This window comes from Scaptodrosophila lebanonensis, unplaced genomic scaffold, assembly GCF_003285725.1.
Source record: "Scaptodrosophila lebanonensis strain 11010-0011.00,11010-0021.00 unplaced genomic scaffold, SlebRS2 tig00001412-arrow-pilon, whole genome shotgun sequence".
Taxonomy (NCBI): domain Eukaryota; kingdom Metazoa; phylum Arthropoda; class Insecta; order Diptera; family Drosophilidae; genus Scaptodrosophila; species Scaptodrosophila lebanonensis.
In genome coordinates this window covers 2,262,938-2,290,244 of record NW_022060739.1, presented here as the reverse complement: position 1 = coordinate 2,290,244, position 27,307 = coordinate 2,262,938, and the positions used below count along the sequence as shown (strand labels likewise).

Below are 27,307 nucleotides of genomic sequence, written 5' to 3'. Positions count from 1 at the left end.
AACACATTGCAACTGAGCACAAACTTTTGATGCATACGAGTACGTTAAAAAGTTCTGTAAAAAACGTCACAAATGAAATGCGCCTAAAAAGAAAATAACTGATGACAACTGCTCTTATATCTCTCACATACATAAACTAGCCATGTTTATGCGATATCTGAAGTTTGTGAAACTGAAATTCCTTTTTGGCTTCGCATAAACTTGGCAATGACAAATTTCTGGTATTGTTTTTTATTTTTATTTTTAGTTCCTATAACTAAGTAGGCATTTCGACTGGGTGAGTGAATCGCACACACTTTCCTTCTACATCCTTGAACAATAACTCCATTATGAATATCATTTTCATAACATATCCCTGAGCACTTCCTTTTGTGCGGCAGTCAATTTCTCCGGAAATTGTATATCGAAGGCCACAAGTAGATCACCTTTGCGCGTGGTGTCCTTCGGGAAGGGTAAGCCATAGCCTTGTATGCGTTTCACGGTGTTCGGCTTAATAATCTCCTGCATGGTGCTGATGCGCAACTTATCGCCGGACATTGTAGGAACTTGAAACACAACGCCGCACAGCGCCTGAAAAGACGGACATGAACAAGAAAAGATGGACGTTTAATAGTAAGCTTATAAATTGTTTTTTGTTACTAAAACATACAATATATCAATCAAATGGCGACTAAGCTGCCAACAACTACATGAGCTAAATAACTAAAGAACAACTCAATTTCCTGTAAATTGTTCGCTGCCTTTCGTGACATTAAGACCCCAAAATAAAAACGGAAGACTTACACACACACACTCTCATCCACTTATGGGTAGAGATGCCAACTGGAAATCTATCAATCTTTCGATAATCCTGTTTATTTTCTTAGTGGTGCACAAAATATACAAACAAACTAAACCCAATACAGACAGATACATATAAGTATACATTTCTCGTTATTTGCTTTTGTATCGAAAACATCCATAAATCCTTTCTTATGCCTACAGCCTTTTTATTCGCCTAATTCGTGTTTAAAGATGTTGTTGACATTCCGCTTCTCCTTTTCTGACCCAAACCAACGGACCAATTCGGCCTACACTCACATCTATCTCTGTTTGTTGTCTGAGAAATATTGTGCTCATTGATTTGATGACTGCCTTTGGCGCATATTTGACATTTTATTTGTTTAATTGCCTGCTTTAGGAATGCCCATCAATCATTGAATGTATGTCGAAGCTAAAAGCATGTGATGTACTTATTGGACTGGAACAGTTAATTAGTGAAGCAGACTCTGATGCTAACAATGGCTGCAGGATTAGTCACTTGAGAAGCTATGGATAGAAAAAGAATAATATTGCGTTATTTGTGATTCTAAGGAATTCACAATCGACCCCAACCAACTTGTATTTTATTCAAAATCGGATAAATAAAATAGCATAAATTTGTCTTCTGCAATGGAATGAAATATAATCCTAATACGATTTTCAGTTTATTTAAGATGTTAATATATTGTATTTAATTGGTTTGCAGCTTTTCAAATATTTGAGCTTGAATGCGGATTTGATTGCTTGGCTGCAAATTTGTGAAATAAAAGTTGAAAACTAAATTCAAAGAAGCCTAATAAATAAATTTACGGGTACACAGGTAGGAAATACTGCAGCTCGGTGCAACCAACACTTTAGTTTAAACTAATTAGGTTTAAAAAGGTTTCATTTATGTTTATAAACTAAAACAACACAACATAATTGAAATAATATAAAATGATCAAATGGCCGTAAACAGAATCTATTGAAATACATAGGACAAATACACGCTGTTTTTTTTCTTTTTGGGTTTTTTTTTTTAACTATTACACGTAACAAATTGAGAGAGACAGAACGTAAAAAGAAAAAGAACAGTCTTTTGAGATCGAAATCTAACAAATCATAAAATTTGGTTCTCAGCGCCATCTACCGGTAGCTAGGGGAGAACTGTCCTCTATCACTTAGTAAGAACGATAAGAGATGGCTAGAAAAAAAAATGAATCAAAACTCCATAGAATTAAAGACTTTTAATTATATTATATGTACTATGCCTATAGAGCACCAATAACTTATTTAAATATATTAATTATATTAATTTCAAAAATTAATTTCTAATATTTAATAAAAACCACAGTCTTGCTCTGCGCTTCTCATACAAACCAACTAACTAACTAACTAACGAAGTCAATGTCTATCAGTTCTAATAGACGTCAAAACTACTGGACTGATCGTTTTAAAATTGTAAGATATGCTTACATGAATCACAAAAGAATGAAAATTCACGGCCCTCCACATAATTGAAATCGAAAAGCTGTCATTATTTAGCAAATATTCGATGCACATTTATTATATTTAGTATAATGTATTATTCGATATTATTTTATAAAAAAGGGCGCCACTGCGGCTTCCTATCTTCCTTCCTGACAGCAGTGGAATAAATTTGATTCTTGTTTGTACTAGTTTCTGATTTTTTGACAACATTCTGATAATTTCCTTTCCTCTATCTGTAATAAAACGCTCTAAATATGACTTAACGAGTGGACAATATCTATTAAGTTATAAAAACAAGAATATGAACATAAAATACAATTATATGTAAACCCGTTTACCCCGAGATGTGTTGAGAAACGAAAAATTGGGCAGCAGTCTCTTTTCAATCAACTAAATTCACACGAAAAACGACGGAATTAAGGACTCCAAATAAACTTCGTAAAAGAGACCGAGACCGACAAGTACGAGATATCCTCACTTTTTTCTTCAACAAGAAAAAGAACTGTAATTGGGAATTGGCTAAACAAAAAACTACTCCAATAATCCGCTCTCAGCTGACGTAAGAAACGCGACATGCGAGTGCAGATCTACTTAAAGGCCCGTACATACTGGAATGAATGTATGTACATATTCGAATAGTTCAAATGCGTTGTGCACCGTTCGCAGCCTCACCCAATAAAACAGAAATAAATGCGACATAAGCAAAAGTGCACACCTTATGAATATTTAAATACAGCATGGCAGACGGTGGACCGAGCAGAGACATAGGGGCTGCGAATTTAAAGCGATGATGACAACATAAACTGATGACGATGACGGTGACGGTGACAGCAACAAAAACGATGATGACGACAACAACGACCAGCATCGATATTTTTTAATGGAAATGTTGAGGCATTGAAACGCAAAAAAAAAATAAAGAACAACACGTAAATAAAATAAATTCTGTAACATAAAAAAGCTTAAATACTTGTTACCATTTACGGAAGTCAAGGCATAAAAACTGACAAACTGGCTGAAACTGAAGAAACAAAAAATAGCGAAGAATGAAAAAAAGCTCAAGCTCAGCGTTCACGTTAAATACTGATGTTAAGTGGTATAAACGAACACGTCAGGGATCAATCAGAGCCGGTAAACAAGGATGCAATAAAAGTTGGCTTGTCACAAAGCTAAATTAAAGTCAGGAAATAAAACCGGTATCATCAACCGCTATGTAAAACAATAACGGAACTGAACAATATAAGCGAAAAAAATATTAAAACTGTCCTTTCTTTAATGAAGTTATAAATATAGTAAGAAGATAACTAAATTTTCCTTTAGTAAAAGGAAATGCAGAATACAATCGAAATAAATCCTTGCTTCGTTTGTTCCTTTATATTTGCTATCCTATATATAAAGAGTAAGTCTAAATAGGAATAGGCACAGACCTTTGCTTTAATACTTTTTATTTTTCCTTGTAATTGTCAATGTAATGTCAAAAGTAAAGAAAATATTTAATACTTGAACATATTGAAATGAAAATCCAGTCGTTTGTAGCTCTGGCATTATCAATAAAATGATCTAATGATCAGATTCTTTCCTCGCATTATAATAAATTTAGTTTTGCTTAAATTAGTAGCATATGTATATATTATTTTAGACATTAAAGGACTCAAGGAAGCTCTCGTTAAGAAGACAGCGACGTCGCTATATTTCTTGGGGTATTAATACTTTAGTTATATGATTACGTACTTGTATTTCTAATAAGAATTCCAATTGACTAACAAATAAATATATTCTTTTGAATCAAATAAAAAGTTAGCTAACACAATAATGAATATCTCATCCAGCCTACAATTTAAAGACTATTAAAAATTCTGGTTAAAACATTACGTTCGCTTAAGAACGGGAAAACGGGGATCTATTATCTGAAAAGATTTGTATACAAATTTTAAATCTTAAATGAAGAACGCGAGTGACGCCAAAATTGTAAGCAATACTTGAATCTCTTTAATGATTGGCTTAGTTCTGATGTAGTATTTCTTATTTTGAACTATAATTCTCAAGAACATTTTTCTGCGTAAGGGTGTTATAAATACAAGTTCCTGGATGGGTTATTGCACAAATTAAGACCAATAAATAAATTTGGAAAAATAAATTTAGAAAATAAAATTAACATTCTGCAAAAATGTTCTTCAGCAATAAAAAATTGAAATATTTTGCGATTGGAAAATGTTTTAAAACATACATTGCTGTAAGGAATTTAGAGCTGCTTGTACTTTTGTCACTCTTTGGCTTCAATTTTTTTACACTCGTCCTAATTTATTCTCTGTTTTGTAATTTATTCGCAGTTTTAAGCATTAAAAGAGCAGTCTGTCAATTAAAATTTATTTTGATATCCCCAAATTCAAACGAAAATAAAAGTAAATGTTATGTGTCTGCTGCTGCCTTTGAAAATGCCGCAGTTTGGAACATAAATTCCATAGACGGCAGGGAGCTTTCATTTCGAACAAAGGCGCGAGTCAATAACTCAAAAGCGCGCGAATGTTTAAAATTGCCAAACGAACAAAATCAACAATGTTCAATCGCATGCCATACGGCATTTTTTGTTTTTGAAATTTTTTATATCGGGTTGGGCGACGATGTCTGTCATCAAAATGCAAACGAAGTTGGCAAAAGTGTTTTGTGTTTTGTGTTTCGCTGTGCATTTCTATGCACCACCACCCCAAAATACTGCCAGATACTGGCAATGCCAAACAGCCAGACGACAAGCACTGGACCACAACAACAATGCGCCAACGACTGACCATCAGTTAGGAGTACTCGCGTATTCTATACGTTGTTCTATAGTATGTACAACAATTGTTCAATTGTTGAGCATTCATCACTCAAATTACAAGGCAGCAGACGACGGAGCTCTGCACTCGCGAATTTTTTGTCGCAGACACTTGAACTGGCGCATTGATTGCTGCTCCCTTTGCCTTTTTTGGCAATTGAATTGGAAAAGTTTATACACAAACTATGATCAGCCTCTGTATTCTAATGGTCTGGTTGTTAAATTTGTAACCATAACCATATACATATCTATAAACTGCTTTATCAAATATGCCAAACTTGTTTATGACTCGTGTTCGAAGCTCTGGGTGCTGAATGCTGAATGCTGAGTGTCTCGTGCTGTGGCTTACGTGATGATGTAATTTATGATGTGTATTAAATTTAATGTCACGACAATACATAAAACACACAGAGTGCTGAACCTCCGCTGCTGTGTAATGTAAATGATTGTAGGCAATTATATGTGCGCTACATATATGGCATTTTAATTGGTTTATGTGCCGCGTTCGAAAATCAAATTTAAATTCGAGCAGCAACTGAAAAATGAACAAAAGTACTACGCGGATAACACGCGTGAGCAGAATTTTGAAAATTTCATTAATTATGAATACAAAAAATGGGACGCAATAGAAGACAAAACAATTTATAAAATATCGGAGCCGACCCACCGGCATGAGTATTGGGATCATAAAAAATGAACTTAATTGTCAAATGATTGCAATCACGTGTAAAATATTAGACACAGCCTTGAATAAGGGATAAATAATTTGAATCTTTTCTATTATAGTATGAGCTTCATAAAAATCCAAGATGTAGTTTATAAGTCTTGTAGGAATTTGTTTTACAAACAAAATAGTAGACACTCTACTCCTTAGCCTTAATGTATGAAAATATAAAATAAACAAAGACAAAAACATGCAAAAATTTGGATGGAGGGAATTGTCTTCTTTTTAAAGTAACCCTATAATAATGGCGATCGAAAATATATTTAAAACTTGGTAAAAAGAAACGTTTTAATTTATGGAAAAAGTTAATATTGATAATAGTTTATCTCGTGGAAAAATTCACGAGTGATATACAGGATTTAAGAATGGTCGTATGATGATTTGAATGACGAAGAACATCTAATTACCGACAAACACCGTGAATTTATAAAAAAAATATACCCATTACAAAGATTCTTTGCATTTTAAACGATATATTGTGACTCTGAAAGCACATCTTTTGAATGACGATGAATATCTATTTTTTTCGCATTTTAACCATCAACCACTCCCCTTAACCACCTGTGTTGGCATTGTGAGAATAATACCTTTTCGGAGAATTGAATTTGCTTATCAAAAAAAAAAGCGCTGTAAGAACTTTGAGGTCATTAAAAAGGCTTTTAAAATTTCTATTATGTAACGAGTTTAATTTGTATAACAATATATTCAATATTAATAGAATGTTAAGCTCATTCTACATAATTTAACAGAAGCTAAGTCACACTTCAAAATTACTTATGTATAAAAATTCAAAAAATAGCCATCAAAATATCTGTCTTTTATAAAAAGTTTAAAAATACTAATCAATTTCATAAACCCTCTGGCATGTTTTAAATTTGGAGATACAAGAAGTGTTTAAAATATTAGACAAAGATTTAGAAAACATGAACATTAAGTCAAGCAACTTTTTGACGGCTTTAAACTAATATTTATTATAACTATTCCATTTACAAGAATTATTATTTTTAAAAGACATAAGTACTTTCGATCATTCTTTAACAAATGTAAAGCTTTATTGAGTTGATATTGCACTTGAATTACACTAGTACGAATAATAGAACTCGTACACCCTTTTGCAACTTCGAAATCATTATATTCAAGTCATTGCCATACTGAGATAGTTTGTCAGCGTGATCATAATTACAGCTGGCGACTAAAACCGTGTCAAATATTTCTATTTAGAAACATGACATGACACTTATACCCAAACGAGACGCACCAATTTTGGATAGAAATGGAATTCATAACTTCGATCTGGGCATAAAAAGCTAAAACAGCACCAAAAATATTTACTAAATTTGTCGCGCTAACAAGCAATAAAATGTTAAAAATTCTCATGCTGCGTTCACAGCAACAACAGTAGCAGCAACAACAACAACAACTGCCTTTGGGCCAAACTGTTTAATCTAGTTAATGCAATTAACAATTTTAACATGACTGCGCACTGACGTGTTTGTAATTGTCAATAGTCGCCATACATACGAGTATATTTATATACTTATGTATACTATATATGTTATGATGTGCGTAGGTATGTATTTCTAGAGAATATTTGGCCATGCACGCCATAATTTTAAAATTTTCGCTTCTATGCGAACATTTCCACTTGGCCGTGTGCATGTGTGAAAAATTTAACACCTTGCCCCAAAGCGCGGCGTCACATTGTCACACGGCTGGCTGGCTTACCAAGTGGTGGTGTACCCCACTGTTGTTGTTGTTGTTTTTGTTGTTATTGTGGTTTTTGTTGTTGTTGACTGGGGGCGCTATTTCGGGCTGTGTAGGCTTTAAATTTAGCGACCAACTGCTGTGCAGTCAGACGCTGCCAACATCGTTAATTGAAACTTGACCATGTTGACCAAATTGGCCGGCTCGATGTTTTTCCATGTCTGTATGCGAGTATCAATATCGGCGTATATGGTAAATTTACCATAACTATAACGCTTGGATTTGAAAATTATTTCATTTAAATTTTTTTTAGGCGCAGACAGCTTTGATTGGACAATCTAACTGTGAGAACTAAAGCGCTGACAGCCACATCAGTCCACACAGGTAAGCTGTATTTTAAAATTAAAAACTAAATGTTGTGGGCTTTAAAATTACAGCCACATATTAAACGGATAATTCGACTCTAAGCGGATAATCATACTACAATTAAAGACTTTGCGGTCTATATAGAAATTATTGTCATGCAAATATGAAAATACTTAGCAGCTTGTTGAACAACAACGAGACTGCTTTTCATTATAAGAAAAGTGTAGACTAAGTGCATCTAAAATAATGTCAGTCATAGCTAATAGCTTTAAAATATGAGACGGCAGGGGCTTCATTTCGAACAAAGGCGCGAGTCAAAACTCAAACGCGCGAGAATGTTTTTAAAATGCCAAACGAACAAAATCAACAATGTTCAATCGCATGCCATACGGCATTTTTGTTTTGAAATTTTTTATATCGGGTTGGGCGACGATGTCTGTCATCAAATGCAAACGAAGTTGGCAAAAGTGTTTTGTGTTTTGTGTTTCGCTGTGCATTTCTATGCACCACCACCCCAAAATACTGCCAGATACTGGCAATGCCAAACAGCCAGACGACAAGCACTGGACCACAACAACAATTGCGCCCAACGACTGACCATCAGTTAGGAGTACTCGCGTATTCTATTACGTTTTCTATAGTATGTACAACAATTGTTCATTGTTGAGCATTCATCACTCAACTTACAAGGCAGCAGACGACGGAGCTCTGCACTCGCGAATTTTTTGTCGCAGACACTTGAACTGGCGCATTGATTGCTGCTCCCTTTGCCTTTTTTGGCAATTGAATTGGAAAAGTTTATACACAAACTATGATCAGCCTCTGTATTCTAATGGTCTGGTTGTTAAATTTGTAACCATAACCATATACATATCTATAAACTGCTTTATCAAATATGCCAAACTTGTTTATGACTCGTGTTCGAAGCTCTGGGTGCTGAATGCTGAATGCTGAGTGTCTCGTGCTGTGGCTTACGTGATGATGTAATTTATGATGTGTATTAAATTTAATGTCACGACAATACATAAAACACACAGAGTGCTGAACCTCCGCTGCTGTGTAATGTAAATGATTGTAGGCAATTATATGTGCGCTACATATATGGCATTTTAATTGGTTTATGTGCCGCGTTCGAAAATCAAATTTAAATTCGAGCAGCAACTGAAAAATGAACAAAAGTACTACGCGGATAACACGCGTGAGCAGAATTTTGAAAATTTCATTAATTATGAATACAAAAAATGGGACGCAATAGAAGACAAAACAATTTATAAAATATCGGAGCCGACCCACCGGCATGAGTATTGGGATCATAAAAAATGAACTTAATTGTCAAATGATTGCAATCACGTGTAAAATATTAGACACAGCCTTGAATAAGGGATAAATAATTTGAATCTTTTCTATTATAGTATGAGCTTCATAAAAATCCAAGATGTAGTTTATAAGTCTTGTAGGAATTTGTTTTACAAACAAAATAGTAGACACTCTACTCCTTAGCCTTAATGTATGAAAATATAAAATAAACAAAGACAAAAACATGCAAAAATTTGGATGGAGGGAATTGTCTTCTTTTTAAAGTAACCCTATAATAATGGCGATCGAAAATATATTTAAAACTTGGTAAAAGAAACGTTTTAATTTATGGAAAAAGTTAATATTGATAATAGTTTATCTCGTGGAAAAATTCACGAGTGATATACAGGATTTAAGAATGGTCGTATGATGATTTGAATGACGAAGAACATCTAATTACCGACAAACACCGTGAATTTATAAAAAAAATATACCCATTACAAAGATTCTTTGCATTTTAAACGATATATTGTGACTCTGAAAGCACATCTTTTGAATGACGATGAATATCTATTTTTTTCGCATTTTAACCATCAACCACTCCCCTTAACCACCTGTGTTGGCATTGTGAGAATAATACCTTTTCGGAGAATTGAATTTGCTTATCAAAAAAAAAAGCGCTGTAAGAACTTTGAGGTCATTAAAAAGGCTTTTAAAATTTCTATTATGTAACGAGTTTAATTTGTATAACAATATATTCAATATTAATAGAATGTTAAGCTCATTCTACATAATTTAACAGAAGCTAAGTCACACTTCAAAATTACTTATGTATAAAAATTCAAAAAATAGCCATCAAAATATCTGTCTTTTATAAAAAGTTTAAAAATACTAATCAATTTCATAAACCCTCTGGCATGTTTTAAATTTGGAGATACAAGAAGTGTTTAAAATATTAGACAAAGATTTAGAAAACATGAACATTAAGTCAAGCAACTTTTTGACGGCTTTAAACTAATATTTATTATAACTATTCCATTTACAAGAATTATTATTTTTAAAAGACATAAGTACTTTCGATCATTCTTTAACAAATGTAAAGCTTTATTGAGTTGATATTGCACTTGAATTACACTAGTACGAATAATAGAACTCGTACACCCTTTTGCAACTTCGAAATCATTATATTCAAGTCATTGCCATACTGAGATAGTTTGTCAGCGTGATCATAATTACAGCTGGCGACTAAAACCGTGTCAAATATTTCTATTTAGAAACATGACATGACACTTATACCCAAACGAGACGCACCAATTTTGGATAGAAATGGAATTCATAACTTCGATCTGGGCATAAAAAGCTAAAACAGCACCAAAAATATTTACTAAATTTGTCGCGCTAACAAGCAATAAAATGTTAAAAATTCTCATGCTGCGTTCACAGCAACAACAGTAGCAGCAACAACAACAACAACTGCCTTTGGGCCAAACTGTTTAATCTAGTTAATGCAATTAACAATTTTAACATGACTGCGCACTGACGTGTTTGTAATTGTCAATAGTCGCCATACATACGAGTATATTTATATACTTATGTATACTATATATGTTATGATGTGCGTAGGTATGTATTTCTAGAGAATATTTGGCCATGCACGCCATAATTTTAAAATTTTCGCTTCTATGCGAACATTTCCACTTGGCCGTGTGCATGTGTGAAAAATTTAACACCTTGCCCCAAAGCGCGGCGTCACATTGTCACACGGCTGGCTGGCTTACCAAGTGGTGGTGTACCCCACTGTTGTTGTTGTTGTTTTTGTTGTTATTGTGGTTTTTGTTGTTGTTGACTGGGGGCGCTATTTCGGGCTGTGTAGGCTTTAAATTTAGCGACCAACTGCTGTGCAGTCAGACGCTGCCAACATCGTTAATTGAAACTTGACCATGTTGACCAAATTGGCCGGCTCGATGTTTTTCCATGTCTGTATGCGAGTATCAATATCGGCGTATATGGTAAATTTACCATAACTATAACGCTTGGATTTGAAAATTATTTCATTTAAATTTTTTTTAGGCGCAGACAGCTTTGATTGGACAATCTAACTGTGAGAACTAAAGCGCTGACAGCCACATCAGTCCACACAGGTAAGCTGTATTTTAAAATTAAAAACTAAATGTTGTGGGCTTTAAAATTACAGCCACATATTAAACGGATAATTCGACTCTAAGCGGATAATCATACTACAATTAAAGACTTTGCGGTCTATATAGAAATTATTGTCATGCAAATATGAAAATACTTAGCAGCTTGTTGAACAACAACGAGACTGCTTTTCATTATAAGAAAAGTGTAGACTAAGTGCATCTAAAATAATGTCAGTCATAGCTAATAGCTTTAAAATATGAGATCTTTCTGTTTATCACATCTAGCTGTAGTAAAAACTCGTACAATAACGATGTGCTACGAAGGATCTGTTTAATGTCAATGCATAGTTTGGAAATGATAATAATAATAAAAATATGGACCCGTAACTAAAAGCCCCTATTTTCTAATATTGCAACGAATGAAGAGGAAATATTATAAACAAATTTAAACAATCATAGAAAAAACAAGAGAGAACGCTATAGTCATAAAAGGAATTCATAACAGTAAAATAAACTCGTATAGACTAGGGACTAGGAACGTCTGCATACCAAGTTTGGTTTATGTACGTTCAGCCGTTTCCGAAATCCAGGCGTTCATCCAGGCAGACGGACGGACGGACAGACGGACGGACATGTCTAGATCGACTTCTCTCGTCATGCTGATTCAGAATATACTTGTATATACTTTATGGGGTCGGAGATGCTTCCCTTTGCCTGTTACATACTTTGCACAAACCTAATATACCCTTTTTACCCTACGGGTACAGGGTATAAAAATATGGACCCGAAACTAAAAGCCCCTATTTTCTAATATTGCAACGAATGAAGAGGAAATATCATAAACAAATTTAAACACTCATAGAACAAAATACAATTATTAATCTAGAATCTAGATGGATCGCCCATATTTGCTCAGCATTAGATTAATTTGATGTCTGGTCAAGAGTTAAAACCAAAATAAGACGATCCACCGCTTTAATATATAAAAAGCTCGTACACTAAAACACCTATGTAGTTAAACCCATAGTTGAAGACCTTAATAAGAAGTTGCAAAATGCATTAAAAAGTAGAGATAATAATTAAGAAACATGCTTAAACTGTAAATATAGCTATCGAAAAAAAAAAAACCTGCCCGCTGTTTACTAAAGGTTTCTGTTCCAAACGCGTCTGAATCTCATTCGTCACTGAATTAGTATCTCAGAAGCTTGCCGCTATATACTCGAATTATTTGTTATGAAAAGGCAACCTGGGTTCATCCAATAACTCACCTGCCTAAGTGTTAATCGTGCCGTATATCGTAAGTCGCTACCTTCGCGCTTGAACATGGCATGGGGTTTGTCCCTAATTATGAACACAATATCCGCTGGTATTTTTCCGGGTGCCTGATCGCCTTCCTTCTGAAACGTCACCTTCGTGCCCGATTTCCAGCCCGGCTTTATTGATATCGACACATATTTGTCCTCCTTCTTGGAGCTGCCATCCGCTTGCACCACACGACGTGAGATTTTCATTTTCTTAACACAGCCATGATAGATTTCCTCCAGGGTGACATAGAGATCGTGTTCAACGGGTGGATCTTGTTTCTGCTCCTTCTTGAACGGTGTATGCACATTGAAGGAGTGTGATCTGAAAGAGGGCCTGCGCCTAGTGAGCGAACTGAGAGCAGCAAACAAAAATCTATTGCATCACTTACCTAAAAGCACTGCCCAGACCATGCCTTGACCCTAGACCGCCAAAGGGGGATGAAAAGAAATCTGGTTCCGTATCCAAATCGAATACATTCTTATCGAACAGGTTGTCCCCCATATCGAAGAACGAGGCGAAAGGATTGCTACTGCCAAAGAACTGTGCAAATGTGGCGCGTGGGTCGCCATGGAACTGATATGTAAATGTATTTTTGGGGCCGGTGCCATTACGAGTGCCTGAAATATACAATGTATGAGTAATATTTATCATAATCTGTTGTATAGCACTTACCACCACTCTTGAGACCATCCTCGCCATACTTATCGTAAACCTCACGTTTGTTCTTGTCCGATAATACTTCATATGCCTCGGCTACCTCTTTGAATTTCTCTTCGGCATTTGCCGCTTTATTTTTGTCCGGATGATAGCGCAGTGCCAGCTTTCTGTAGGCCTTCTTAATCTCATCATCGGTGGCAGTTTTTGGCAGACCCAGCGTTTTATAGTAATCTTTTCCCATGTTGTGTGATGTGTTTTATGTATAGTAGTGATTGTTGATTGATTATCGTTTTCCCGTTTACTTGCTATGTTTAGTCTAAGATCTGTAGAATAATAACTTGTTAGTTAAAGTTACATAAAATCGGTGATAAAAAGAATTTTTATTTTCTATATTCTTAGAACTGAGTAATGGGTGCAAGGTGAATGGTTTAAATGGTTAACTACAACTGCATTTTTTTTATAAATTTTGATTCTGTACGATTCGATTTTGCAATAGAAATATATATTTATAACAAAACCTTATTGGTAATTCTCTTGGACGTGACATTTTACACAACTTCCCACCTTGAAGGCCTAAGACCGCTCGAGAAAATGTAAACATGCCTTTACCGTAACAAACAATACATTTTTATCAAAATTCTATCATAAAAAAGAACATTAACAGGTTTAGTAATGTCGAGGTTAAACCTTACTAAGACAAAAGGTTCTTCGTTCCTTAAAAACTAGAAACAGTTGTTACAAAGCAAATTTTGTTTTTCCCAAACTCCAATTTCTGAGTTCTAAGTTTTTAAGCAAAAAAAACAATGGTACTTACTTAATTATAGTACTATATATGGTATATATCTTAAGATGTATTCCATATATTCCACATAAGTGTATGTTAGGTTGCAGTGATATCCAGGCGTGCACTCCACTAAACTAATTGATACTGCTCCAAATTTCTCCTTTTTGAGATTTAGAATGGCACATGCATTTTGTCACTTTTGTTGTGTAGTTCCTTGTTTTTGCTGGATACTTTTTAGTTGATTAGCACTGCAAAAAGATGGGAATACAAGTATATATAGTAATATTGAATTTAGTTTTTTCACATTTCTTGGAACCCATAAAGTTTCCCCATTGCGTCACGCGGACAGAGAAGTGAGACGGACCGACGGACTGGCCACGTTCAATGTTGACAGCCCACGCTCTTTTTTATATTTAGCACTCGCGAAGAAAAAAATCATAGCAGCTGAACATTGAAAACAGATAGATATATCGCATTCAAATACATATACACATATATCTCGGTTGATCGCAAATACTTATATGTATGTACTCGTACATATTTATGGACAAATTAAGATTAAATATTTGCCTCGCGATCTGCTTAGAACACAGCAATTGCAAATAGAAAATTAATACTATTGATTTAAGTTAAATATTTCGAAAACAAATAAAATGTGCTTCACAGTTGTGAAAACATATCCAAGCCATATATCTTCCGCATACAACATTTTTAATACATACATACAGATGGATAATATATACTATACGCACTGCCACAATTTTCAATTGTTCAAGTATATTTCTCAAATGCTCATTGACCTTAACATATAATGGCCATGTCGAAATATATGTATATCTCTGTGCGTTTGTGTGTGTGTGTGCATCGCTTTTCAGCCGACAGCTAAAATTAATAAATTGTCGTAGGTTATGAGGCCAGTCAAAGGCATAGCAAAGTGTAGCGCTTAATACGCTTTAATTGAATTGAACTTGATTTATGCTTTTAGATCGCAAAGCTACAGCGCTTCCTTTTATTCACAGTTGTTCAGTTTTCTTTTTTTTTTGTTTTTTTATCTGATTGTCCAACGCCCCATTGCCATAAATTTGTTGCCTCTTTAAGGCACAACAACACAACAAATTCACAAAAATGGGGGGAAAAAATGCAATAAAAAGTTTTAATAACCGTTTGATTTACGATCAGGATTAAATTCTAATTTATGAACGCAAAATAAAATGCATTCCATATGATAGAATTTTAAATGCTCCAACAAATTTTGCCGTTTAAGCTGCAAAGTAAAGTGCATGACCCTCTCCGCTAATGAGATTCCCTCTAAAATAAACAACAGAAAACCGAGCCGTTTGTTGTTGTGGTGTTATTATTATTATTATTTTATATGAAATGTCGATAAATTCAAGCACCATGAAGTTTATTCACCCACGAGCCCACACAAACAAACAAAGAAACCAACACACCTCTGCGCATTGCAAATAATTCTAAAATGCGACTAAAGTAGTAAAATAAATAACCACTCAAAATCAGCCATAACATTTAAACAAATAAACGGGCCGATGGCCAGTTATGTACATACCTATATACTCGTATGTGATGAAAAATGCTCTAATAAAACAAATGTATTCGATAAATTCGCCATATCGAACTATACATACTCTTTACACCTGTTTATTTCGATCCGTTTCTAATGCAATTATCACACGAATAAAAACTCAATTGATATAAAGCACAGAATAATATTCGACTTGGCTGTCTGTGTCCAGTAAATCAAGCAATTTAAGCATCCCAGAGGAATCAATAACACACAAATGAAGCATCTGCCAATTCTGAAACACCAATGAAGCAATTATATCTGACTGCCAATACCTTAACAAAAAAACTTCCCAACTACCCTTCTTTTTAGTCCTTCCAGAAAAATTTTTAAAATGATTGTAAATTTCCTTACGGCAACAAATTAAATACATGATCATATAATATATGGATGGATCATATAATATAATATCAGCTCTTTATATCTCCATAAATACATAAGCTTAAGACTACGTCGCTATAGATTCACCTAAATTAATCTGTAATTTTATTTACTTTTAGCGATACATAAATAAATAAAAAACAAAATATAACTGCAATATTAAGAAACTGAAAGCCTGGCTTATATTGCAAACAGCTTTGTTTCGTTTTCTGAATTACAAACGGGAACAGGGAATGTTATAAAAGAGAAACAATGTTATTTTATTGAAGGCATTACCCAGAAATTACCTAGTTGCTAAATTATTTTATTTGCTGTAATAAACGTTTGCGAGTCTCGTGTTTAACAAAGAACTCTTTTTAAGTAGGTAATTATATTCGAGATAATATGTTAATCTTCAATAACTGAAATATGCATTTTTTAGCTTTAAAACAAATGATTATATTAGCGTTAGCCCTGCATAAGGAACAACTTTTCAATTGATATTTTTATAGATTCAAGTTGGTTTAACTATAACTTTATAGCCTACAAATGAAAAATCGAACCAATAAAAAAACACACAATCACAAAGTGTTATATTTTTTCCGCAACAAACGCCAGACTATCAATCTGCTTACAATACTTTTAAAAGGGTAGAAACACAAATAAACAGGAACACCAGTTTTGGCCAAATTGAATACAAATATTTTTTTTTAACAGAAAACCAATTGATTTAGATTCCAGTAGGTGTTTCTAAGCCCACAAATCTGAAACAAAAATAGGACGCATGACTAAGCGCATATGATTTTGGCTAGGCAGACGAAAAAAAACCGTACAACAATTTCGAGTTTTTAGTGTAAAAGTGACTCCCACATGCGAGCGCCAAAATTTTTTTTTGGAAAAACATGTGCTTGCGAATGCCGGTACCATATACAATATTGTATATACACACAGGTAAATATTAAAATATAGACGAGTATAAAAGTATGCATTCATAACTGTGGGAATGATTCAGCTTTAGAAATGATGTGCGACTCATGTAGTGACGCAGCTGCCGGTCAAACAGGCTTTCATTTTCATACCCTTCACTTCTAGTGAAAGGGTATTTTGAGCGATGGATCGCAAAATGTTTAGAGATTATAAACAATTTCAAATCGAGCTGTATGTATCTGGCAATAACTATTCGCCTAAAATCGCGGTTAATTTTGTTGCAGCTTCTGACAGCTTAAATCTGCTCAAATATTTAACCATGGAAGCGGCATTATTGAATAAGAGGATTTGCTTTAAGACTTTCTTGAATCTTCTTATTTAATTCTGAAGTGTCAGCAAAGTTAGAAAGTCATGAAGGGAGTCGCTTCTAAAATATGAATATTTCCATATTCAATTTAAATTTACTAAAAACATATTAAATTACTTATTACTCATGTGTAATGAATAATATTTGAAACAAAGTGTACGTCTGCCATTGTAGTTAGTAGCAGAAATTTGATGTGAAATTAGTGAAAATGGAAGTAAATATTTCCAATCCGATTCATCGCATTTCATCCGAACAATTTGGTCGGCGGAAGGTGTGTGCTTGCCTTGTTCCATATAATTAAACTAATAATAAAACATTGCTCAGAATTCAACATTTGAAAGACATCAGTAAGTGGATTAAAAAAAACACCAAACTTCTTGCACAATATTGTGACATCAGCATGTTGTGGTGATGAAGATGGTGTTTTCAATCAATCCTAGAATGGAAATATCTCAGGGTATGTTAATTTTCTTCTACAATTGGAAGGGAATTATTCATCCGGAGTTCCTTCCACCCTTCAAAACGGCTAATAACAATTTAGTTATTTACTACTTTTTATATCACTATAATTATCGAGACTGCAGATCACATATCTTAGTAATTTTTAAGTAATTTTTTTTTTAATCCTTAAGGTGGCACAATGCAGGGTTTTAGCCATTATCAAACTACAAATGTAATATCAAGATCATGCCACAGTTATTTATTTAGTTTTTTAAATTCACCTAAAAATAAACAAATTAAATTTTTTAATTAATTTAAGAGTTCAAGAGTCATCCTAATTTGATGGAGAAAATGTTGCTGCAATGGATGATTTTTTGGTGAAAGCTTTGATTACACCAAAGACGAAATGGGAGGGGCTGTCTTCAACAGCGTGAGCCAATAGTTATTGGCCATGGTCCATGGATGCTTTTTAACAACTTTGTTAGGGTATTAAACGTCAGGCCAGCGAAAGGTTACATTTCAGATATTCATTCTTTGCAAATCACTTATGAAGCCAGCAACAACAATCAACATTTTGTTGAAATTTTCGGAAATGCATTTGCCAAATGTGTTTACTATATTGAATAGATTATATATTCGCTGAAAAGGGAAGGGCTCAGTAGGAGTAAAGTAAAAGACAATAGTCGCGGACCGCCGTGCGTCTGTTCGCTTTAGAGTTTTATTGGAGACTGACACTTTTGCTATACATATTCTTTATGCTTACATTCGTATGCAACAGTGACAGATAACTTGTAGATAACATAAGATTATTATCTGCTTATATTAACATGCGTGCATTGGTACTTATGTTTGTATTGATTTTCAACACCCTTCCTCAATGCAAACATGTTTTACAAAAATTTTCAAATCAAATTTAACAGCTTTGTAAAATGAACATGCTTCGCTTTAGGGAGATTTTTCGTTAAAATATCAGCTATCATTTCATTGGTTGATGTATACTGTAAAACAATTTGTTCTTCGTTTACAACCTGTCTTGCAAAATGATATCTAATATCAATATGCTTTGTTCTTTCATGGTGTACAGGATTCTTAGCTAATTGTTGAGCACTTAAATTATCGCCATGAAGAATAGTTGGAGTACTCGAGTCACCGCAGCCAATCTCCACTATAAGACGCCGTAGGTATATGGCCTCCTTACACGCAGTTGAAAGAGCCATATACTCCGCCTCCGTGCTGCTAAGTGCCACGCTGCGTTGCTTTTCAGATCGCCAGGATATGGGTCCTCCAGCCAAGTAGTATACATAGCCAGTATACGACTTGCGATCGATGCGGTCGCCACCCCAGTCTGCATCCACATAGCCGGTAAGGGGTTGTCCACACTCTTTGTAGTGCAACTTCAGGTCCACAGTTGACGCCAGGTATCGAAGCACATGTTTTACACCCACTAGGTGCTCTGCATGCGGATCTTGATTCCGTTGAGCTAACTTGGCAACGGAATGCAATATGTCTGGCCTTGTTGTAAGCGCCAGCCACATTAACTCGCCAATTGAAGACTGGTAGGATGCAATGTCAACCTTTTGACAATGCTCGCTGGTACATATCACTTGGAAACCAGCATCCAGTGGGGTCGCTGTAGGTCTACAGGTCTCGCATCCATGTTCACGCAATATGTCTTTGATGTATTGCGAATTGCTTAGCGAAATTTCGCCAAGCTCACCGTCGCGCTGCACTTCCATGCCAAGGAACAAATGCAGCTCTCCCTTGTCAACACATTCAAACGATGTTGTAATGGCTGACTTGATGTTGGCCAAGTCCTCTTTTGATCGGCATGCTATAATTATATCATCAACATAAACAAGGATTAATGATAAGTCACCTCTTCCGTTCCTTTTGTAAAGACACGGTTCATTTTCACATGCTACAAAATCTATGCCTTGTAGTACACAATCGAGCTTGGAGTTCCACTCGCGCCCCGACTGCTTCAATCCATATATTGCCTTTTTAAGCAATAAAGCCTTACTTGGATTATTGGGATCTGTGTATCCCTGTGGCTGCTTCATATAAACAGTTTCATGCAGGTCGCTATTCAAATAGGCGGTACACACATCTATCTGGTGAAGGTACAGCTTCAATTCCGCTGCTAACGCCAAAATAAACCGCACGGTTTCCAATCTGCAAACGGGTGAGAACGTCTCTACATAGTTCACGCCATACTTCTGGGAGCACCCTTTAGCAACGAGTCGTGCCTTGAAACGTTCGACTTTTCCATCAGAGTCACGTTTCAGGCTGTATACCCACTTGCAACCAACTGCTCGCTGATCTTTTGGTAAATCAGCCATCTGCCAGGTTTCGTTTGATTGTAGTGCCTGATATTCCTTTTGCATCGCCTCTTGCCAGAATACTGCATGTGTGCTACCAACGGCCTGATCATAGGATGTCGGAACCATTACGTCACTAGCAACCAATGCTCCAAGCACATTGTATTGCTTTCTTGGACGACCAGGTTTACCATTTCGAACAATTTTAGGCCGGCCTGACCCAATCTTCACAGTATCCTCGTCAGAGTCTTCTTTTTCGACTGCACTCTCATATGCGTTGGAGCTGCTGTCGTCAGAACTGTGCTCACTGTCATCGTCGTCGATGCTTCTGTCACCATCCGTGTGAGTGACATGCTCTTGAACCTCGCATGCAGGAAAATCTACCGTAACGGTATCTTCATTGGTATGACCACCACAACGCTCATCAAATAGAATGTCTCGTTTTTCGACAATCGTCCTCGTCTCTGGGTCGTATAACCGATAGCCTTTGGCTGCTACCGAATACCCAACCATACGGTACTCATGCCCTTTGGGTTTGAATTTGCCTTTACGGGGACCCTTTGCAAGTGCAACTGCAATGGAACCAAAAACTTTTAGATGGCTAACACAGGGTTTCTTACCTGTCCACGCTTCCATTGGAGTCAGGTTGTTCAGTGCACTGGTAGGTGATCTGTTTCTTATGTATACTGCTGTGTTGACTGCTTCGGCCCACAAAGACTCGCCTAGGCCCGACTGCACCAATAAGCATCTGGACATCTCCGTTAATGTCCGGTTTGCTCTTTCCGCCACGCCGTTCTGCTGCGGAGTATAAGCCACGGTCAATTGCCTTGCAATACCATGGTGTTTCAGGAAACCGTTGAATGTTGTGTTGACAAACTCGCCTCCATTGTCGGTTCGAATACATTTGAGCTTTTTATCTGTTTGCCGTTCAACCAAGTTTTTAAATTCGACGAACTTACTGAACACTTCATCTTTCTTCCGCAAAAAATAAACAAATATACGCCTGGACTTGTCATCGATGAAGGTCAGAAAGTATTTGGATCCAGCAAGTGACTTCGTGTCGAATGGGCCGCATACATCAGCATGAACCAGTTCCAACAGCTCTTCGGCACGGTTAGTGCTTACCTTTGGGAATGGCTGTACATGTATTTTGCTTAGCATACACGTTTTGCAATTCAAGTTGTCTGGGAAAACAACCTTTCCAATACCACGCACTAGCTCTTTGCTGATCACTTCCTTCAGACTGGTAAAATTTAAATGGCCATAACGCTTATGCCACAATGTACCATCTGATTCAGTTGCGGAATAACACCTATTTTGTTTGCCTTGAAACATATAAAGGTTCCCAACTTTATTCGCTTTCAGTATACACTCGCCGTTTTGTATAACTTTAGCAAAATGTGGCCCAAAATGTATAACATTGTTCTTTTGCACTGACCGGCTGACGGACATAAAGTTGCCATTCATTTTCGGTACATACAGTACATCTGACAACACCAAGGTACAAAGTTCTGTCTGTAACTTCACCTCTCCTCTGCCTTCGGCCTTCAGGAAACCAGCGTCAGCTAAACCGATCATTTCAGTGTGCGCAATAAATTTTGAAAATAACGTCTTATCGCAACACATATGGCTTGTTGCTCCGCTGTCCAGACACCACATGTTGTTCTCTATCTTTCCAACGTCCAACGCATTTAACAAGCTGCTCTGCTTTTCCATCTCTTTCTTTGTCGATTGCTTTTTCCCTTCACCGCGAATTTTCTCACGCTTGCACTGTGCCTTGTAGTGCCCTTTTTCGCCGCAGTTGTAGCAAACGACGATTTTTGAATTCCTTTTTGAATTCGCTTTGGAATGCGCGACGATCTGCTGCGTAGCTATAAATGCTCTTGCATTCTCGCTCTCTCCATCTGCATTGCCTCTGCGCTCTCCCTCTTCCATCAGCTTGATACATAACACATCAAATGACGGTAAATTGTCACGCGTCTCAATGGCGACGACAAAATTTTCGTATGGTTCGGGCAAGCTTGACAACAACACGATTGTTTTTAACTCATCATTTAATTCGATGCCAACTGTACACAAACCATCCAGAATTTCGTTAAATTCGTGTATGTAACTTGAAATGCTTTGGCCTTGAAACATGCGTTTGCCTAGCAATTTCTTGTACAGCGACACTTTCCGTACAGGTCCACTCGGCTGATGAACGTCCTTTAACTTTTTCCATGCCTCGTACGAAGTGTTGCAATTTTTAATGAAGCCCAATTGTGAAGCTTTTACACTTAGCGTTATAATTGCTAATGCCTTTTCATCTTTTGGCCTTGAACTCTCAGTATTACTAGGTTCAGCACCTGATGCCACACTCCACAATTCCGCGTGCACTAAGACAGATCGCATCTGTATGCTCCATGAGTCATAGTTATGCTCTTCCAATTTGTCTATTTGATATAGCGCACTCATTTTTTAAATGTTATATTTCTTGAGTCACCAAACGATTACTATTTCACAATACTTTGAACTTCTCCTATGAGCCTATATGCCCTGGGCCCATAACCTATTGAATAGATTATATATTCGCTGAAAAGGGAAGGGCTCAGTAGGAGTAAAGTAAAAGACAATAGTCGCGGACCGCCGTGCGTCTGTTCGCTTTAGAGTTTTATTGGAGACTGACACTTTTGCTATACATATTCTTTATGCTTACATTCGTATGCAACAGTGACAGATAACTTGTAGATAACATAAGATTATTATCTGCTTATATTAACATGCGTGCATTGGTACTTATGTTTGTATTGATTTTCAACATACTATGCTTAAGTAAATCAATAGATGCTTTTTTTGCTTTCTGAATAAAACTGAATTGATAAGCACTTGAATATTTAAAGCTTAAACGAAATTGATTTTCATGTAGTGGCTAATATTAAATGTTTAGCATATGCAAAAAATTCCATTTCCGTTTATTTTGGATTACTCGAAAGCAACAGCAACAACAAGCAAATTTATGCAATTTGCATAGAATAACTATTAAAGCGACATCCCTATGTATACATATGTATATAATGTGTATGAATGTGTGAAGTATTCTGTGAATTTTGTATTGGCTGGCCAGCAATTTGCATTTGACTCTGAGAAACTTGTTTTAGACTAGTGACAGAGTTGTTGTTTTGTGTTATGTGTGAAAATAGTTTAATTTGATTGAAAAAAAAATAAACAACAATTTAGTTAAATGCAAAATATGCAGATACATGAAAAGGCAAAGAGTTGCTATCAAACTTATTTTTTCAGTCACAATTACGGCCAAATAGAGTACAAATAAATTAATTCAAATCTAATAATATTATTCCCAATATTAATATTCCTGTTTGCTTAAATTCTCAAAAGCACCTAGAATTTAAAAAGATATTGAATGTAGGATCAAAAAAACTTAAAATTTTGAAATCTTTTAAATTTAAAAACACAAATAATGTTTATAATTAAGTTTAATTAATTACCAAGCCGGGTATAGGGTATATAAGAGTCCGGCTTGGCGCGACACTAGCATATCAGTATCAGTTGTAAAGAAGAGGCAATCACAGTTACAGTCGTACGTCAAGTCGCCAAGTTTTCAAGATAATACTTTCATTTACTGTGAACTAATCATTATCAATTGCTTACCATAATCATTAGGTATAAATAAAATGTTTCTTTATCATTGACATACACTATTAACTGAATAAAGCAATAAAAAACGAATAAAAATACTTTAAAATAATACTAATCATCACATTTGAACAGTTAAAAGATTCTAATGCAGGTTTCCACACATTTCCATAATTGTATCTATTTGTCACGAGAAAAACATGCGCGATAAGAAACCCAGAACGTTTTACAGCATATTATTTGCCATTACATTTTTACATTTTTTGACAATGTGTACATACTTTATGTACGTTTAAGAGTTATTGTTAATTTCCTCAAAAAATGACAAAATCAAAATGGTCATTAATTGCGGGTAAGCGAAAATACAAAAGCAAATGCATCGCGACAACATGAAAAATGTAATAAATTATAATTAATCAATTACAAAAACAGATGTAGCAGCACCAACAACAATAACAATAACAACAGCGAGAAAATTTATTTCCGTATGTTCTTCCTTTCTTCATAATTACTTTGCTTAATTGCCAGAGCCATTCTAAAATGCTTCCTCTCGCTCTGTAGCAGTCTATCTCTCTTGCCTCTCTGTCTCTCTATATGTGTGACGCTCTGTCGCTCTTTTTCTCACTTTTATGTTAATGACGAACTGTGTTTGCGGCTCATTTAATCAAATGCCTCAGTTGTTGGCATATTTTTTGTTCTTTCCGCTCAAAAATAAACTTTCTGCAAAAATTTTGCTCAAATGCTAAATGGCAAAGAAAACAGAAAATTTACGGAGCACACGATGTCTGGGGTCTGCCGCCCACTCGACGACTTTTTTCTTCAAAGAGTTGCGTTGCAGACACTCTCGCATACATGTACATATGTATGTATGTAAATGTGTGTGTATGTACATATGTGTGTGTGAGCATTTGCGAGGCCTATGTGTCATAATTTAAAAATACGAAATACAAAAACTTAAAGTGCCAGTTGCAAGAGAGCCAACAATTGCTAACGGTAAAGCTATAGACAACCAAATGAATGACTGACAAGTACATGTACATATGTATAAATCTCGATATATGTATGTATGTGTGAGCAAGTGATTATGATTTTGCGTTTGCTTTCAATGTTACGTCGTGATAATTTGCCATTTTTGTTGCCAGACTGAGCACCCACGCCTCCACACACCCGCTAGCCCGCTCGCCCACCAACCATCATAAAACACTTTTTTCGACTTTGATTTTGAAGGCCAGCACAATAAATGTTGCCTTGTCTCTTGTTTTTTGTGTGCTACCAAACTCTTGAGCTTTGCATTTAGTATTTCAAATAAATCCATAAGCTTTAAATGGTGGTGTTGCGGTTTTATTTACGATTAAAATAAAAAAGATTAAAGCCTTCGGTTCCCATCACTTCTGTTTTCAAGTCTAAAAGTGCAATTGTTTATCTTAATTCTTAACCTTTAAACTAACAACACGAACAGCAATGTTTATCAAAACTTATTTACATACGCGCTATCGTCCTCCGCGACTTTTCGATCGCTGTGAAGACTTACATTTCCTAAGTTAAGTTGATTAAAAGAATAGGATTTCCTTCCAGTATACATTTGGTAACCGATTCCTTTCAAAGTGATTGCACAAACAAGTATTTGGAAAGAAATAAAAAGTGTCCTTAGGCTTGCAAAAAGTGATAAGCGATACGAAACGCAATGTATTCGATACGAATAAGTTTTTATCACTGTGGTATTATTTATTTTGGCGTGGGAAAAAGATGTAAGAGGTTTATATATTCTGAAAAGGAAATATTTTTTGTATGTAGAATTTTTTCTAGGATTTAATGTAGAGTAAGCCTATAAGACTAAAACTATGTTTGTATTCAATCAGCTGACAAGTAATTACAATTTGCTTATGAGTTGCAAATTAAACAAAACCGGTATTTTAATATTTTCTGCAAATGCCTTGATCTTGATCTTAATGATTTCTAAATATTTCTTTTATTTTTACTTCATATGAAAATTAACTCTAAAGGATACATACGATTTCACGTTAATTCCCCAAATAAGAATTTGATGCTTTTCTTAAAAATTGTTTTTTAAATACCCTGTTTTGTAAATTTCTCTCTCAGAATGATAAACACACGCTGTATAGAATTTATCTTTAAACTGAAAACGAACACATATACGAGTACACGTTTAGTAAAATTATCGCTTTCGAAATTTTTGAAACATTCGATTCTAAGTACAGACTATGTATTTATTTTCCTTTCCACAAATGTAAACTAACGGTACCCTGTACCTATGCAGTTCACAGCACTTTATACACAAATCTTTCTTCACATACACAAATTTGTACAAACATACATACATACATATGTATGTATATATGCACATATATGTATGTACATTTATAAACGTTCTGTGTGTATATTTCCAAAGAGCCAAAAAGAAAATTCGAAATAGTCGAGCAGCAGAAAAAAAAAGTTTGGCGAGAAGGAAAAAAGATCAACAAAAATAACTGAAAATGCTAAAAATAAAACTTATTTAAAGAAATGAAACCATGAAAAATCAAAAACACAAGGAAAGCAAAAGCAGCAGCAACAGCAGTAGCAGTAGCCGCAAAAGCAGCAACGACGAGTATAAATAATAAAAATCAAAATGGACAAACAGTGAAAATATTTCAACCATAAGAAAATATTTTAAACAGAAGAACATTTAAATGAGGTTGGGCTGCTTCTGCTCAATGCTTGTTGCCTAAACTTTGGGCAAGTTTTTGCCTAATTTGCAGATGAAATGTTGTGAATTATGGCAGGCACTTAGACCGTTTTTATGAAAACACTACATTTTTATGCAAAAATATTCTGCTCAATCGACGGGCAGTAAATGTTACGTATCGTATGCGTAATATTCCAGTAAGTACGTATACGTATGTGTCTAAGAATATTGACAACCGCTGTTTTACATTACATTGTTTTATAAACTTTTTTTCTTGCTTTTTTGTTAACAACAAACACGACAAAAACTCGCAAATTTCAAACCATAAAAAGCACTTTGCAACGCACTCTCACGCATACAAAGAGAGCTACGCACACACATGTACAGACAGAGACGGCCACTGTTTTATTTGTACGTAGGTTTATTTGTTTGTTTGTATGTATGTATTTTTGTTATTTTGCTTTGACCACATTTGGCAACAGCGCACGTTAAGCCTCAATACACACAGACCACACACAAGCACACACACACACGCTCACGCAGCCCGTGATTAATGGCATTAAACTTTGTTGTTGTTGAAAAACAATAAATTTACTAATAATATCTTACAATTGGTAGTGATTTACTTTATTATTAGCGCACACTTTGCACTCTCGAGTGGCAATTTCTACTGCTCGCTATAGTCGTCGTCGTCGAAGTCGTAATCGTAGTCGTGAACCGTTAAACGTTGACGAAAAATGCGTACACAGACAATGACGAAAACCCGTTACAGCGCATCGACGCAACGGCGAGAAACGATCGCAACGACGCTTAGAGACTCACTGACTCTGCCGATGCCAACTGCTGGCTGTTGGCCCCCAACTGCTGCTTACTTGTTCGCCTGCGTGCTTGGCTTGCCCCAATGGAAGAGAGAAGAGAGCCCTCGAGAAA

The 27,307-nt window shown here is 35.5% G+C and overlaps 1 protein-coding gene across 3 annotated transcripts; it reads right to left on the bottom strand.

Annotated features, from left to right (window-relative positions):
* On the bottom strand, nucleotides 1–27,160 carry LOC115631153 (dnaJ protein homolog 1). Of its 3 annotated transcripts, none has more exons than XM_030527825.1 (6): nucleotides 27,004–27,160; nucleotides 14,094–14,311; nucleotides 13,295–13,602; nucleotides 13,011–13,239; nucleotides 12,586–12,955; nucleotides 1–570 (listed from the first exon to the last, which is right to left on the bottom strand). In XM_030527825.1, the coding sequence occupies exons 3-6, from the start codon at nucleotides 13,518–13,520 to the stop codon at nucleotides 343–345; spliced, it is 1,053 nt and encodes a 350-aa protein (XP_030383685.1). In that variant the 5' UTR covers nucleotides 13,521–13,602; nucleotides 14,094–14,311; nucleotides 27,004–27,160; the 3' UTR covers nucleotides 1–342. The 3 variants fall into 3 exon arrangements, with proteins under 3 accessions (XP_030383685.1, XP_030383687.1, XP_030383686.1); XM_030527827.1 differs by having other exon boundaries at nucleotides 12,586–12,943; XM_030527826.1 differs by having other exon boundaries at nucleotides 26,987–27,156.
* Between the last annotated feature and the right edge of the window lie 147 nt (nucleotides 27,161–27,307).

What these genes read in the sequence shown, in the direction of transcription:
- LOC115631153 (XM_030527825.1), bottom strand. Translation starts at nt 13,520, where the DNA reads ATGGGAAAAGATTACTATAAAACGCTGGGTCTGCCAAAAACTGCCACC. An exon ending in GGATGGTCTCAAGAGTGGTG is followed by an intron (nt 13,240 to 13,294) that starts GTAAGTGCTATA and finishes TGTATATTTCAG; the next exon opens with GCACTCGTAATGGCACCGGC. An exon ending in GGTCTGGGCAGTGCTTTTAG is followed by an intron (nt 12,956 to 13,010) that starts GTAAGTGATGCA and finishes CACTAGGCGCAG; the next exon opens with GCCCTCTTTCAGATCACACT.